The sequence below is a fragment of the Ailuropoda melanoleuca genome, chromosome 7, assembly GCF_002007445.2.
Source record: "Ailuropoda melanoleuca isolate Jingjing chromosome 7, ASM200744v2, whole genome shotgun sequence".
In the NCBI taxonomy this organism is placed as follows: domain Eukaryota; kingdom Metazoa; phylum Chordata; class Mammalia; order Carnivora; family Ursidae; genus Ailuropoda; species Ailuropoda melanoleuca.
Window position 1 is genome coordinate 110,120,923 of NC_048224.1, and position 15,258 is coordinate 110,136,180.

Consider the following 15,258-nt stretch of genomic DNA (forward strand, 5'->3'; position numbering starts at 1 on the left):
GCTCCCAGTTGGTCCCTACCATCCATTTCTACACAAGCAGCCCAAGGGAAACCTTTTGCATTGTACACCTGGTCCTGTCACCTTGCAACTCTTCAGATGGCTTCCTCCCACATTAGAATACCACCCAGGTCCTCGCTGTGACCTAGAAAGCTCACACGAGCAGGCTCTTGACCCTGTGGTCTACTTGGCTTCCTACTACTCTTCCCCTCTCTCTGTCTGTTCCAGCCACACTGGCCTCCTCTTTCTTCCTTGAAAATGTCCAACACATTCTTCCCCTGAACGTCTGCATTTTTTTAGTCCCTGTGCTTGCAGAGACTCACCTCTCTCTCTGTCTTCCTCATTTTCTTTAGTCTCTGCTCCGATGCCACCTCATCTAAAACATATGCTTTTTCCCCACACCTTCTCCCCATATGCCTTACCGTGTTTAATGCTCCGTATTTGTCTGTGGCCTGCCTGCCCACTGAAATGTAAGAATTACATGTAATACTCTTTTTGTTTTGTTTGCTTCTATAGCCCAGCCCCAGTAGGAGGCATTCTGTATACATTTGTGGGATAGATGAATTGCAAATGTCTGTTGGTATTAGTAGGTCTTCTTTCCACAGCAATTGATCGAAATGCTTCTGTATGTTTAGTTTTCAATCCAGAGACCATCTTGTAAAGAGGCTAGAATAACCTTGTTTTGATATCAATTTCTCAAACTCCGGAAGAGTGTTAAAGTCTAATATGTTGACCATAAACTCTTCTTTCTATCTTTAGGCCTGTTGATTCCTATGACATACCAAAGAGAGAGGAAAAATCTTCAGGGTTGCTTCCTAGTGACAGGTATGTGGGTCGTTTCGTTGTAATTTCGTTGGAATGATTGACTTTAGATGAATGTTTGAGGGCTTCCCTAGATGTATTTTAGAACTCCTTTAGCTCTTGATATTTCATGGGATATAAAGAGATCTTGCTGGTTGATCTTTGTATGGACCAGCTTTTGCTGTGTAACCAGCTACCCCTAAACTTAATGATCTCACATGATTTTGTGGGTAAGTCTTTTGGGCTGATCCTGATTGGCCGTTCTTTTAGTTGATTGGGTTCCTCATCCATCTCCTCCTAGTTTACTAGGCAGCTCTGCTTTGGGGACTTGGCTGTAAGCTGGGACAGTGAGAGCAATTCGGCCGTGTTCTTTCAGGATCCAGCAAGCCAGTGCAGTCTTATGAACATGGTGGCTGAGCAGAGAAGACAGAATTAAAGAGAGGAAGCATGCAAGGCACCTTGCAGTCTACGTTCTGAATTGGCCCACCAAGGCTTCTGTCACATACTATGACCTAAAGTAAAATCGCGGGCCAGCCCAAATTCACAAAATAGAGGAAAACTTCACCTCTTCATGGGAGGTGCCACAGCACAAGGGGAACGGCTGCAGGGTAGAATTGTATTCATTTTGTGCAACTGCTTTAACTTTTAAAGAGGTTATAAGCAATGGCATAAGCTTGCCCAAAATGAAGTTACACGTAGACATCTGAAATGAGAATTGTGGCCTTCTCTTAGTTTGATGAGAACTACTGGTCAATTCCAGTAAATGTTAGCTACATCTTAACATTTCCTGAGACATAAATTTAATGTTTTAAAGTAATTTTAAAAATGCTTTGCCATTTTGAAATCACTAAGATCTTCTGAATAGACTCTGTCTCTAAATGTCCAGTGTATGACCATTAAATTGTGTTTTCAGAGCTGACATTTCTTCTTAGGAAGTTAACCTTAGAGATACAGAAAGACTCCTCTCTCCAGGCAATCAGGATGACTGAGAGGACCCTGAGTAGATAGGGAAAATTAATGTATTGGTGGTAATGGGCTGACGTTCAGCCAGAAAAAGTTTTAGTGATGGATGCTCTTCTTTATAATGCGGGTTTCTGGGTAAATGTGGATCATTAAAATGTGTATCTCTCTTTTTTAAAGATATGCATCTATTTATGTATTTAAATAATCTTTGCTTATGTAGCTTATAACCTGAAGGAAAGAATTATATTGCAGAAGAAAATTTAACAAATCCTGGAAAATACAGAACACTGCTAGACCATTCAGTACAGCAGGCCTTCGAGGCGTTAAGGGGTGTGGCTGGACATCTTGTAATAAAATTATTTTCTATGTTAATGCAAATGAAACCATTCATGAAAGTTGCCAGCAGTTGCGATACGTTGTTATGTACTATACTTTGTTGTATGTTGTATACATGTATGCATGTGCGTATGTAATGTCTATGTATGGTAATGCCTGTCCTTCGTTATTACCACCACTGTGTGAAGTTACGGTGCTTAGTAAAGTGAGAATGAGATCAGCCGGGGTTGATACAGAAATCTAAATGTTGCCATCACAAAACCAGGCATCTTCAGCGGCTGCGTCAGGATGCTCGAGTACCTCTTCGCACTGCCACGGTAGCGTTTGTTCGGCTGTGTTGCAGGAGGTGCCCCAGTGCCCAAAGAGTTGATTTCTTGACCCCTGGGCAGCGTGAAGGAAAGGACAGTATGATGTTAGGTGATTTGAAGATAGATGATTGGTACAGCCTGTGCGATTGAGATCTGGAAGGGAATCAAAGTCTATAAACTGGTCAAAAATCATAGGCTTAGGGGGCGCCTGGGTGGTGCAGTCGTGAAGCGTCTGCCTTCAGCTCAAGGCGTGATCCCGGCATTATGGGATCGAGCCCCACATCAGGTTCCTCTGCTGGGAGCCTGCTTCTTCCTCTCCCACTCCCCCTGCTTGTGTTCCCTCTCTCGCTGGCTGTCTCTATCTCTGTCTAATAAATAAATAAAATCTTTAAAAAAAAAATCATAGGCTTAATCATCCTACAAACTGGAGAGGATCTTCACGTGCTCTTCTCTTATTTAGAGACATCTACCTGGTACAACATGAAAAATTCCGTATTAAGAAGATAAATGTAGCTTTCAGCAGATATAGGAAATAAATCAACTGCTTTAAAAAGCAATCTTTTTGGTGTTCTTACATCATAAATGTAAAAAAGATGTTCTTAATGAGATGTCTATAGTCTGTTGTGTTTTGTGTTGTAGGAATAAATCCAGATCCACAACTGAGCTGGATGGTTACCCTACAAATAAAAATGGTAAATGTGAACTTTTTTTTCCAAATTCTTCAGCACTGTTGCTTGTTTATGCTATCACATGTTATGATCAGTATTTTTAAAGTCAATATATTTCAGATTCATTAAGATTACATAATTAAAATACCAAGTATTTTTAGCATTTGTGTATAAAAACAAAGCTATCTTTTGCTTATTTTGGCTTTACTTTATAATGGTGGGAATACTGGGAGTTTAAAATGGTTTTAAATAGATGATGAAACATGTGGAAGTTTTTCAGTGTTATTGATAGTTTTGTATAGATTTTATCTTGCAGCCAAGGAAATGGGACAGAAAAGCTCTCTGCAGAATACAAGGGAATTTAAAATGTTTATAAACTTGAACTTGTACTTTACAGTGTCAAGATGTCCAAAAGTCCAAAATGGTAATGATTTTGCTAACCTGGCAAAACTAATTTGGAACCTGATATTGTTAGTACAAGGAGTGCATGTAACTGAAGTTATATAACTAAGGGGAAACACACACACCACTAAACAAAAGCACCATTTTAAGCAGGGTTTGCGTACTAGGTTTTGGGCAAGCAGGGTGCTTGCTGGTCAGTTATATAAATGAATGAAGGTCCAAGTGAGGACTGGGGTGAATTTGGTGGAAGTGCCCACTGAGTGGCTAGCCATGCGAGAGAACGCAAGGCCATTGTTTCTGTGGTAAAGAAGAAGTTAAAAACAATGTGGATTTTCATGTTATCTTTTAAGTTGCTGACAAGGATAAAGAAAATTTAAAGCCCTCTGAGCCAAACCCCGTATCTACAGGCCTAAATGGTCAGGGGGAAGCTAGTGTGTAGCCTCTGGTTAAAGCTTGTCGAATTTAATTTCTATTAGGTTCTATGATCACTCCTTCTTCTTAACACTTAGGAGCTTCCATTATCTGGTCCTAGTTTAAATTTCCAGCTCTTTTGCTCTTTTCCTGTTAGGGACCCTTAACTAAAACCAGGATTTTCTCTCTTGCGGTTGCCAATTGATCAGAAGCTTTCTGATCTGGTTCCTCTAGTTTTACTTGTTTGGATTTCTGGGTTTCTTTTGCCCCTGAGTTTGCCCCTAGCCTTCATTAAAATCAAACTTTAAGTACTTCCATTTTCAGTGTGTGTTTTCTTCCCTCTACTAATCCTAAGCTCTTGAATAGCAGACAGCGCACTTATGAAACATTTTATTGAAAAACTTGGTTATGCCAATAAGGCACTTTTAAAATAGAAAATGTTTAATTCAAAATCTGACCAAATTGATAAGCTGTGGTGGGGACCCGCAAAGGTTAATATAGGGGGGCATGAGAAAACTGGCTTTGTTCACTGCTTCCTGGAAGTTGAACTAAAGCAGAGCTGTACCCTGATTTTTGAAAAATTAATGATAGCGTTAAATCTGGAGAGTAAAAGGAAACAAATCCTTAGATGGAATTTCCTAATCCAAATTAGAGGGGGAAGATACTTCAAAGTTGTGGATGTTTTACCCAAATCAGAAATTAATCAGCAAACCCAATGAGACAAAGCCCTCAGGATAAAACCTAACTGAATTGTCATGCATATATTCAACATCCAAATTATAGTTTTGTCAGTTTCTCAGAAGACAGACAAACCTGATGACGTTCCTTGGTTAATATTTGGGTTACTTGGATATTTTTCAGTTTCACAAAAACTATTGCAGTGATTGAATGTGCTCTCATTCCTACAATTTGATCATGACTCATTCTAGAACTTATACCATGAAGACTGGAGTCGGGTCAGCTGGAGATGCAGGAACATTTGTCTTGTTCTCCCCAGGGGAAGTGTTAAGTTTTTGAAGGCATTGTCATAGCAATTTTTCAATGAGCGTGTGTTTGATTGATTTCATTTTGGAAGGAAGGGACAAGTGGAAGAGAAACTATTTCTAGACGAGCACTTTGTAACTTAATAGCGCTGAAATCAATGCTGGCTGTTTCCTTTTTGGGCAGGCTCCTTCAGTCTTCCTGAGTGTGCTCTGAGCCATGCCTCTGGGTGTGGAGCTGGAATTTCCAGGAATAGCAGACTTTGCTTTTATGTTCCCATGCCGCAGTCTTACTGAGAATTGATGCCAGCATATGTGTACAGTGTCACCTTTTGCTACATTGTATTTGGAGATTTATCCGCACCCCCCCCCACTTTAATAACGTGCTAATCCTGCAGCTTCTGGTGTGTTTTTAGGAGGCAATAAATATTTAGACCAAGTTGGGAGCACTAGCTCTGCACAGAGGAGCTCCAAGAAGGAACAAGTCCCTTCGGAAGCAGAGTTAGAGAGACAACAAATTCTTCAAGAGATGAGGAAGAGAACATCTCTTCTCAACGACAACAGCTGGATCCGACAGCGCAGCTCCAGTGTAACTAAAGAGCCCATTTGTCTGCCTGGGATTATGAGAAGGTGCGGGACTTTCAGGCGTTATTTCCTCTTCTGTGCTCTGAAGCAGATACCTGATTTCTAGACAGGCTGGTTACTGTGGACAGGAGAGACGTCATCATTTCTTGTCTTAGGAAATGGAGTGGAGAAAGGGAAGTACAGCAAGCGTCACTGGGCACATGTTACCGAGCATGTATTGAGCGCCACACATATGCCTGTCACTTTGTCTCCATCATCTGACTTACTATGGGGAAAATGCTTTGAGGCAGGGATAGTGATTCTCTTTCTCCGTACAGAGAAACTGTGGCTCAAACGGGGATACACGTGGACAAAACCACATGGCTAATAGGTTGCAAAGCCAGATACGGAACTCTGAAGTGCAGTTCAAGCCCTTGAATGTCCTTCCTTGGCTGCTGAACTGAAAAAGAAAATTAAGCCTCTTTTTGTTAATTTTTTAAAAAAGATTTCATTTATTTGTTTGAGATAGAGTGAAAGTGAGCAAGTGAGAGAGAGAAAGAGAGAGAGTGTGTGCACAGAGGAGGGGCAGAGGGAAAGGGAGAAGCAGGCTCCCCACCAAGCAGGGAGTCCAACGCAGGGCTTGATCCCAAGACCCTGGGATCATGACCTGAGCCAAAGGCAGACATTTAACCGACTGAGTCACCCAGGCATCCCAAGCCTCTTTTTGTTTATAATGAGGTAATGGTTCAATTGGAATCATGATAACAGTGTTCACAAAATGTGAAACCTAATTTTTGCAACTTTAAGAAAAATATATAGATATAAATTAATTGGAGATGAGAAGATGAATATTCTAAAAGATGTATCTTGGGTAAATGAATACTGAAGCTACTTTTATTAAGTATTTTTACTGGTGACAAACTGAGGAAAATCTGTAACACATTCAAAAGGGCTAGTTATCTCAATATACAATTTACATCTCAATATAAATCAGTAAATAAAGCATGACAACTTTGTAGAAACATAGACAACTGATATGAGCAGATAGTTCACAGAAAAAGAAACTAAGTCAGTAAACATTTAAAAGATCAACACTACTCCTAAAATAACAATCATAGACAAGATTTGTGGAGTTAAATGATTAACTCAATCCAGTACTGACAATGGTATAAGGAAACAGGAATTCTTGTTTCCAACTGGGTGGAAAGTTTTTATGTCCATACCCTGTGAGCAATTTAGTTCCTGGCGCTTAATCTTCTGAATGTATTTGGATAAGTATGGAAAGATATATGGAAAGATATATACTTAAATATTATTTGTAATAACAAAAAGAAAAGAAACAGAGTATCTATTAAGAAGAGTACTTAGTACTTGCTAAATAAATAGTGGCACATTGATAAACCCACTTAAATAGTGGCACATTGATAAACCCACTAAGTTTTGAGGTGGTATATGATACAGCAATGTCTCCTTCTTTTATAGTTGTGTACTTTTCTACTTTATCACAGTTCGTATCAAAATTGACTGGGCAGCTCTTTGGATGGTGTTGGTTGGGGCCCTTGGACTGTTATAGTCCTTTTGAGCTGGGGTTGGCAAATCTTTTTTTTTTTTTTTGGTATGAAGAACCAGATAGTAAATAATTTTGGCTTTGTAGGCCATATCAGTCTCTGTCACATGTTCTTTGTTTTTTTATGACCATTTGAAAATTAAAAATACCCTTAGCTCATTATTTGTACATATCCTGACAATGAGCTATAAATTGCCAAACCCCTGATGTTGATGTTGCCCTGAGAGCTCATCGGGAGCTATTGGTCGGGAACGTCTGCTTCCTCGTGGGCCTCTCCACATAGCTGCTTGGGCTGCCTCATGACATGGCACCTGGATTCAAAGAGGAAACCTTGCAGGAGAATAAGCCCTAATGTGCAAGTATTTACAAACCTCCATTTGTACATGTTTGCTAATGTCCTAGTGTCCTAATATGTCACATGGCCAAGCAGAGAATCACTGGGAGGGGACCACACAATGACATGGATACCAGGAGGGTGATTCCCTGGGGGCCTCTGAAGTACTGTCTACCGCATGAACTGACATGAAAATAGCTCTAAGATAATATATTACATGGAATAAAGAGAGCTATGAATTAAATGCATTGTAGAGTAATCCAATTTGTTTAAGAGTGTTAAATTCATGAACATATTACATATGTATATAAACATGGCTATACTCATGTAATTTGACTCTGTATGAAAATCTGTATATAACAGAAGAAGTCTAGAAGTTAACAGTGGTTACCTCTGGGAATTAGGGCAGGCAAATTGTGGTAAGTGAAGGTGGAGGGAAAATTTATTCTTCCCTCAAATACCCTCCTATATTGCTTGGGTCTTTCTCATTACGATGATGTAGTATTTTTATAATTATAAAAGAAAAAAATACATATTTCAAATGTGGGGTAAGAGCAAATTTTAAACGTAATAACAAAATTGACCTGTTAGAAATAAAACATTTATAATTTGGAGTCAATCTTTGTAGGTAAGAATTAATGTAAGCACTTCATTCAAGAGAGATTTTCCAAAAGTTATATTTAAATCAGTTTGTGAGCTAAATTCTATTTTATTTTTAAATAATTTTTGAGCATCTTATTTATGTATTTATGTATTTGTTTGAGAGAGAGCAGGGAGGGGAGGGGGGAGGGAGAGAGAATCCCCAGCAGACTCTGCACTGAGTGTGGAGCCCGATGCAGGACTCAATCCCAGGACCTTGTGATCACAACCTAAGCTGAAACCCAGAGTTGTCCACTTAACTGAGCCACCCACGTGCCCCAGTTCTATTTTAAATGCATATTCAGTTTAAGGGAAGTGGTTGGTGAATGCTTCTATAAGATGGCTTTTAGACAGTTGATGAAATTCAGGGTTTGGGGTGGGAACGAGGACTGCACAGTAGGAATGGTCTGGATTACTCTGGAATCAGGGAGACACTGGTTTAAAAGCCAGTTCCACCACTAGCTAGCTCTTTTTCGTATGGGCAAATTAACTTCCATGAGATATATAAAATAAATGTATATAGTGTTGTGAAGATTAAATAAAAAGTTTTGTGACCATGTTTAGTCTAATACCTGACATAATGTAAGCGCCTAAAATGTTTTTTTTTTTCCTTTTGGTTGGGTTTTAAAAATTAATATTGATGTGTCTAATCTGTTGAAGGTTTAAAGGAGGAATGTATGTCTTGGTAGTAGTTTAAAACTTTTTTTTAGTATTTTCCACTTTGATGTTTCTTCTTTAAGTACCAAGTAAATAAAAATTAAATGATTAATTGGATATGAAATATCGTGATTCTGATGAAAAGAAACTTTAGTTATTAAAGGTAATTTTATGTGTAACTGGACTTGTTAGATTAATACCTAAATGGGCATTTTAGGGACTATAATGATATATTGATTCTAGTCGAATGTATTATATAGTCTTAATTAACTCTTTCTATGTTTCAGAGGTGAATCTCTAGATAACCTGGATTCCCCAAGATCCAATTCTTGGAAACCATCCCCTTGGCTCAATCAGCCTTCAGGAGTCCATGCTTCTTCCTCTGTTCAAGACTTCAGTCGCCCCCCGCCTCAGCTGGTGTCCACATCAAACCGGGCCTACATGCGGAATCCATCCTCCAGCGTCCCGCCTCCTTCAGCTGGTTCTATGAGGACCACCGCTGCACCTTCTCCCACACCACGCAGCCATTCTCCTTCAGCATCACAGCCGGGCTCCCAGCTACGCAACAGGTAAGGACCTTAGTCTTGGGGATTTTTTCAGTAAAATTTTCCCAAAGTCTTGTCCAAGTTTTCTAGTGAAAACCAAAAATAAGCATTTTGGAATCTGTCAAATTCAGTGTTCTTTTACCAAAATCAATTAAAGCCTTCTTAATGGCTTTCCATGCTACCTGGAGAGCATTTATGGATGTCTTGTGAAGCCATCGGAGACCTTTAAAACATGTACCTCATTGCCACTTTCTCGTTTGGTTTTGCTTGTGGTCAGTGCAGACATACTCATATAATTCTCCGTGCAGAACCATAAAAATATACAATAGCTTGTGAATGCATTTGCAGTTTATGAGTAAAAGCAGTATTGTAAAATGTTTGATTTTTACTGAGGCTCTAATACAAACTTTTTATAGAAACTAAGTTGAAAATGAAAAGATTATAACCAAGCTCCATTGTCTGTGGAACTTTTAACAAGCTGGGTAGAAAAATGTTAAGTAGTTAGATATTGCTTTTTGTTTGTTTGTTTTTGATTTTCAAAACCATTGCTGGCTTCTTATCTAGTTTGCCAACATTTTGTTCAGACCCCATCAACTGAATTCTATAGGCTATGTGCTGCAGGAACTGGGTAAGAGTTATAACTATAGCTCTTGACTCAACTTGTCTTTTGATGTGGAGTAAAACACAGACATCAACACATGTTGGGTTTTGAGGTTTGCATAGCTTCTCTACAGACCATCAATTCTTCATGAAGCCCCATACAGCAGTGTTTCTGCTGTCATCTGAAGGGAGTTCTACTGGCATGTATATTTTCCATTGTAAGTGAAATACTGAAATGTAAAAACAAGTGATAAGTATTGGAATTTTTTTTAGCTGTCAAGGGATTTTGTTAAGAAAACATATCCATCTAAAATAATGTTACTTGTACCAGGACCTCTCAAATGTGTCCTCTGGAGTTTGAGTTAAGAAAGGGTGGGAATGTGTGGTAAAAGCTGGGGTGAGATGAAGGCTCTCGAGTGGGAGGGAGGCAGAGGAGAGAGTATGCATTTACTTACTGAGAGCTTCACCCTAGCAGAGCAGGTAGGAGACAGGCTGTTGGCTATTCTGCACTGGGAAGGTCTCTGTCTCGGAGGTGGTCCTCTAATGTGACGCACTTGGCAGTTCTGCACTTTCCGAGTCCCTACCCTGTGCCTACTAGTACTGTGGGAGGCAGTGGTGCTAAGTGACATTTACCTTCCCACCTGGGACAGGAGAGACCTGCATGCAAAGGAAGGTAGACATCCTCCTTACCTATCTCCACGGTGGCTGTCAGCCACTTGTCATCTCCTTTTTCCGGAGGCAGTCCTGGAAGCCAGAGGCACCATCAGGGAAGCACTGGTCCTTCTGTGTAGCTAGAAGAGCAGGTGAAGGAGAAGGAGGATGGGAAAATAAGGTTAAGATGATAGAAGAGGCGTGTAGTACCTTTTGGGTGAAGCTGGGACTGCTCTCCTAGCGTCCTGATGGGTGTGACAGGAGGAGGGCTGGGCTTTGGCTGGTGACCTGGCTGGATTAGACAAGGGGAAGACTCGTGCTGAATACAGATGTGATCTCAGGAGACTAATGTCAGGAGTTACAGAATGGACTAATTACACTGAAATTGTTAATTTACATGAATAGGTTTAAGGGTTTCAGAACCACCACGGAGCTCCTTCAAGGTACAACATAGCATACTTTGATTGGTTGGTGACAGTTTTCTTCCCACAGATCTATACTTTCCTGAGTAATTATTAATGTTAATGCCAGAGTGTGATTTTAAGTAACCTTGATTCACACAGATGAAAGCCTCCCTTCCGTTCTCGTTCCGCGTCTAGGTCAGTCAGTGGGAAGCGCGTGTGCTCCTACTGTAATAACATTCTGGGCAAAGGAGCCGCCATGATCATCGAGTCCCTGGGTCTTTGTTATCATTTGCATTGTTTTAAGGTGAGACTGAGACGAAGAGCTTGCAGGCCCGCAACGCTTTGCTTGGAGAGCGCATGGCTTCTTGGCGCGCTGGGTGTGAATGTCCCACTAACAAACTCGGTGCTACATTTGCCAGTCTGTGCTGCACTTTGAATCACAAATTGCCTGTTCTCAAATCTTGAACCTAGTCTCAAAAATCAAATCCAGAAACACTGTGCACTCCTGGTCTTCAGTCTGTTAAGATTCTAGGAGTAAAATTTACAGCTTATAAATCCTTTCTTTAACATGCTGTCATAGGCGTACTTGAAATATAATTTACCAGTGTTGTTAACAGCATGGGGACATGCAGTTCTGAGTGTCTGAAAGCCTATCTTTGATAGGAAGGGTATGTAAAGAAGAGCATTGTCAAATATTTCTATGATTGCAAAGCCTGCTTACACCTGATGGGTTTTGCACAGAAGAACTAAGCCTGTAATTACTTTATTTTGCATTATCTGTCTTTAGAGACACATCGGTGTGATTCTAGAACTTGCATTGGGCCAGAAAGAGACTCTGGCTCACTCCTGGAGTCCTGCAGACCACAGCTTGTTTAAGCTTGTGTATCGCTGGCTTGAGTAGTTCCTGGCAGAACAGAACCAGTCCAAATAATCAGTGTTTGAGCGTGTGGAACCAGTATACATGGCCTGAAAGTGAAAGTGCCAGGTGCAAACACTCACTAACCTGGGGCAGCGGCCACCAGGCATTGTCCACCTCAGAGGAAAGTGCCAGAAACCCACTCTTTGTTCACTTCTCTAGCTCTTCCATGGGATGCCTTATCCTCTCACATTCCCCTGCAAGAAATGAAGACTAAATTCTTCCAAGCCAATCAGCAGATCATTTTCGTTGGGTATATTTAGAATGATTATTTCGGCTCTTAAAATTAGACTTATGAATTCTTTAAGGTCTCATCTGGCAGGCTTGATTTTAATCTACTAATTATCTTTTGGGCTTTTTTTTTTCTTTGCTGAAACATATCTAAGAGCTTAAAAGCTGCATTCTGCTCAATTTTTTTTCCCCCCTGGGAGTGTCTGGAGAGTTCTCAAACTGACTGATTGTGGTGGTTCTTTTTTGTCCCTCAGTGTGTGGCCTGTGAGTGTGACCTCGGAGGCTCCTCCTCCGGAGCTGAAGTCAGAATCAGAAACCACCAACTCTACTGCAATGACTGCTATCTCAGATTCAAATGTAAGAGAGCAAATCAGGGAGAAAATTTCTTGTCTTTTAAGGAGGCCTCGGGTTCCCATGCATTTCCCTGACCCTGCAGCCATGTCCCCCTCGAGCTCCCTGCCTTAGAATTCCAGGCTTTAGGAAGCTTCATGCATCCCCCACCTTCAAAGCGGGTGTGGGGAGGGGGTCAGTGCTCCAGAGCCCAGACACTGGGGATGCCTGCCTGAGTCAGGATGCATCCTGTGCTGTCTGCTCTGTGTTTGGAGAAACTTCTAATGACTCGAGGATATCAACAAAGCCAAACAGACAGTTTAAAATGATCCTTCTGTGTAGACTGTAGTCTGTTTCTTGGCTAGGACTCAGTCCGTCATTGTCAGCTGATTTCTGTTACTTCACGGTGGGCTTTGTTTTTGTGATTTAGAACATGACCAACTTTAAAAACCGTGGCTTAAAAAAGATAGTAAAGAATAGCTTATAGCTTATGCTTTATTTCCATATAATCGTATGTTAGTATGATTAATATTTTTAAAAGGAGAACACGAATTCTGATTATGTGGTGTCTCGGTGTCATTTTTGGGAAACTGAGTTTTTCAAAAACTTCAGATGCTAATTTGTATCTAAGCATGTTTTTGTTTGTGTGTTATAAAACCTAGGATAGCTCCGATAGATTGCATATCGTTTGTAGCCACATAAAGACAACCTTTACTGCTGTTGATATGTTAACCTTGATGCTGGTAACATGTGTTTCTTCCTTATTGTGAAAGGGTGTTACAAGTGGTATCAGCAAAACCATTTGCTTTTGAACTCTGAGGTATTTATATGGCCCTTTATGTGTAGAGTGCTTTGAAAATGGTTTCAGCCCAGTCAACTCTCTTTTATCTGTCAGCGGTTTGTGAACCTTCTCTCCCTGGCGTCCTGTCCTTTTCTGGATGCGACCACTGAGGTTGGAGAGTGGCAAGGCTGGGCACGTAATGGCGGGAGTGTGTGTATGTGTGTGCGCTTTTCTCTCTTGAATAAGATTCCCAAGCCAAATAGAATTGATTTTTGGAATCTTCAGGGGAACATTGCCCATGCCTTTTCTCTCCTCCAGTACAAATAATAGAGAGTTGAGTGTAACTTATTTCTATATCAGCAGTTTATTTTTACTTCATTTTTGCAAATAAAGGATTCTAGCGCCGAGGCTGTGATTTGCCTAGCTTTATCCTAAGTGAGTGACAAGGTCACTCTTTCTACCTCATGGGGCCATTCTCTGAGTGATGACTGCTATGTATCCCGGGCGGCGATATCCAAGTATTTCTCCGTCCTAAGTACTTCTCTTCTTTTCTCCTTGCCTGATCAGCTGGACGGCCAACTGCCATGTGATGTAAGGCTCCCCACGAAAGCACTGTTGCAGATAGAAGAAGAGGTGGTCGCTGCTGATGTCCATCTATAAATACGTGTTGTACGTCTTTTTTGCTCTTTTTTAAAAAAGAATAACACTTTTTTTTTTTAATTTTTGCCTCTCTAGATTACATCAGAGCATTATAGCCTTGGTAGAACCTGTATTTTTGTTGTTGTTTATTTATAAGAAGGTGATTCTGTGTGTATGTGGGGGGAAGTGCAGTATTTACTTTTTGAATTCAACATCTGAGAAGCACAAGGGAAAATAAGAACTTCGAACTATTTTTGACTCTGATAATGATCTAGTTTGACTTTCTAGTGGTGTTTTGAAGAGGGTTAGTATTTTATTGTTTTTTTTTTAAAAAGGTTCTGAAACATTATTTGAAATAGTTAATATAAATATATAATTGTGTTTGCTTTGTTTATTGTAATGTATACTAAATTAATGCAGAACCATATAGAAAATTTCACTAAAATCTACCCACAAATTTGCTTTCTGTGTCCTTCTTTTCATCTATGTAATATTGTGCTTTTTAAAAAAAATTTTTAGCATGTGTGACATTTTATTTGCTTCATGAGGGGATCTCTGTTTTCTTCACCAGGATGATCACTAAGCAATGCCCCATAGAAAGTGCTTCTTTTCATTAATACAGAATCATCATGGTTTGTATACCAAAAGTTTTCTCCAGGAACTAGTATGCCTTTCTGTTCCACTGCGTTTGTAAATAAAATTGCTGATGCATTAAGGACGGGTGCTCTTTTTTTTTTTCTGTGTGTGTATATGTGTTTGCCTACCTCCCAGACCTTTTAATCCTATTTCACCTGTGGCTTTTATCGATATTTTTTATTTCACATCTTTACTGAGATAAAAAGTGACATATAACTAAATTCATATATTTAAACCATACAATATGACAAGTTGGATATGTGTGATTACCTATGAAATTATCATCATAATCTTGATGTTGTTTTTACTGGAAAACTTTAACTAGGAACTTTATTTTTGATGGAAGGTTGTTTCTGAATGCTGTACATTTCAATGGTAAGAGGTGAAATGAATGGTGAATTGTTGGATCATTTGGATAAAATCTTTATTCTTCTGTTTCCCCAGTGATAAAGGAAAATAACAGCGAGTTTAGAAAATCTACAGGAAAAAAAAAAACCCAAATATACTTTGTTTTAGAAATCTGGAACCGTGAGGCAAGAATACAAAACTTTTGCTTGCTTTGAGCAAAAATATCAAGTTGAACGAATCCTTTATAACAGTGAAAGTAGAATGGATAATTCTAGGGTATGAGAACAGTATTTGGAATAGGTTACAAATAAGCAGCTCTAATAAGGGAAAAATTAAAAATTTAGTTTGCTTTTGTTTTTTAGTACCTATTACTTTAATAATCTGAAATAAATAATGTGCTTATTGGGGTACCTGACTGGCTCGGTAGATAGGAGCATATGACTCCTGATCTTAGGGTTATAATTTCAAGCCTTATGCTGGGTATAAAGATTGTTTAAAAATAAAATCTTAAAAAAAAATAAAAAATGTATTCATTGAAGAAAATTGATCA

General features: G+C 39.6%; 1 protein-coding gene across 13 annotated transcripts in view; it reads left to right on the forward strand.

Annotated features, from left to right (window-relative positions):
- LMO7 (LIM domain 7) overlaps nucleotides 1-14,448 on the forward strand; it is a 195,199-nt gene extending 180,751 nt beyond the window's left edge. For 7 of the 13 annotated variants that reach the window (XM_034665301.1, XM_034665302.1, XM_034665308.1 and 4 more), the window contains 7 exons: nucleotides 757-822; nucleotides 3,045-3,097; nucleotides 5,283-5,496; nucleotides 8,915-9,196; nucleotides 11,023-11,131; nucleotides 12,229-12,331; nucleotides 13,653-14,448. In XM_034665301.1, the coding sequence (XP_034521192.1) occupies nucleotides 757-822; nucleotides 3,045-3,097; nucleotides 5,283-5,496; nucleotides 8,915-9,196; nucleotides 11,023-11,131; nucleotides 12,229-12,331; nucleotides 13,653-13,675 (850 nt within the window). In that variant the 3' untranslated portion in view covers nucleotides 13,676-14,448. The remainder of the gene's footprint in view (nucleotides 1-756; nucleotides 823-3,044; nucleotides 3,098-5,282; nucleotides 5,497-8,914; nucleotides 9,197-11,022; nucleotides 11,132-12,228; nucleotides 12,332-13,652) is intronic. The other 6 variants (XM_034665307.1, XM_034665310.1, XM_011234334.3 and 3 more) reach the window with 3 other exon arrangements.
- The last annotated feature ends 810 nt before the right edge of the window (nucleotides 14,449-15,258 follow it).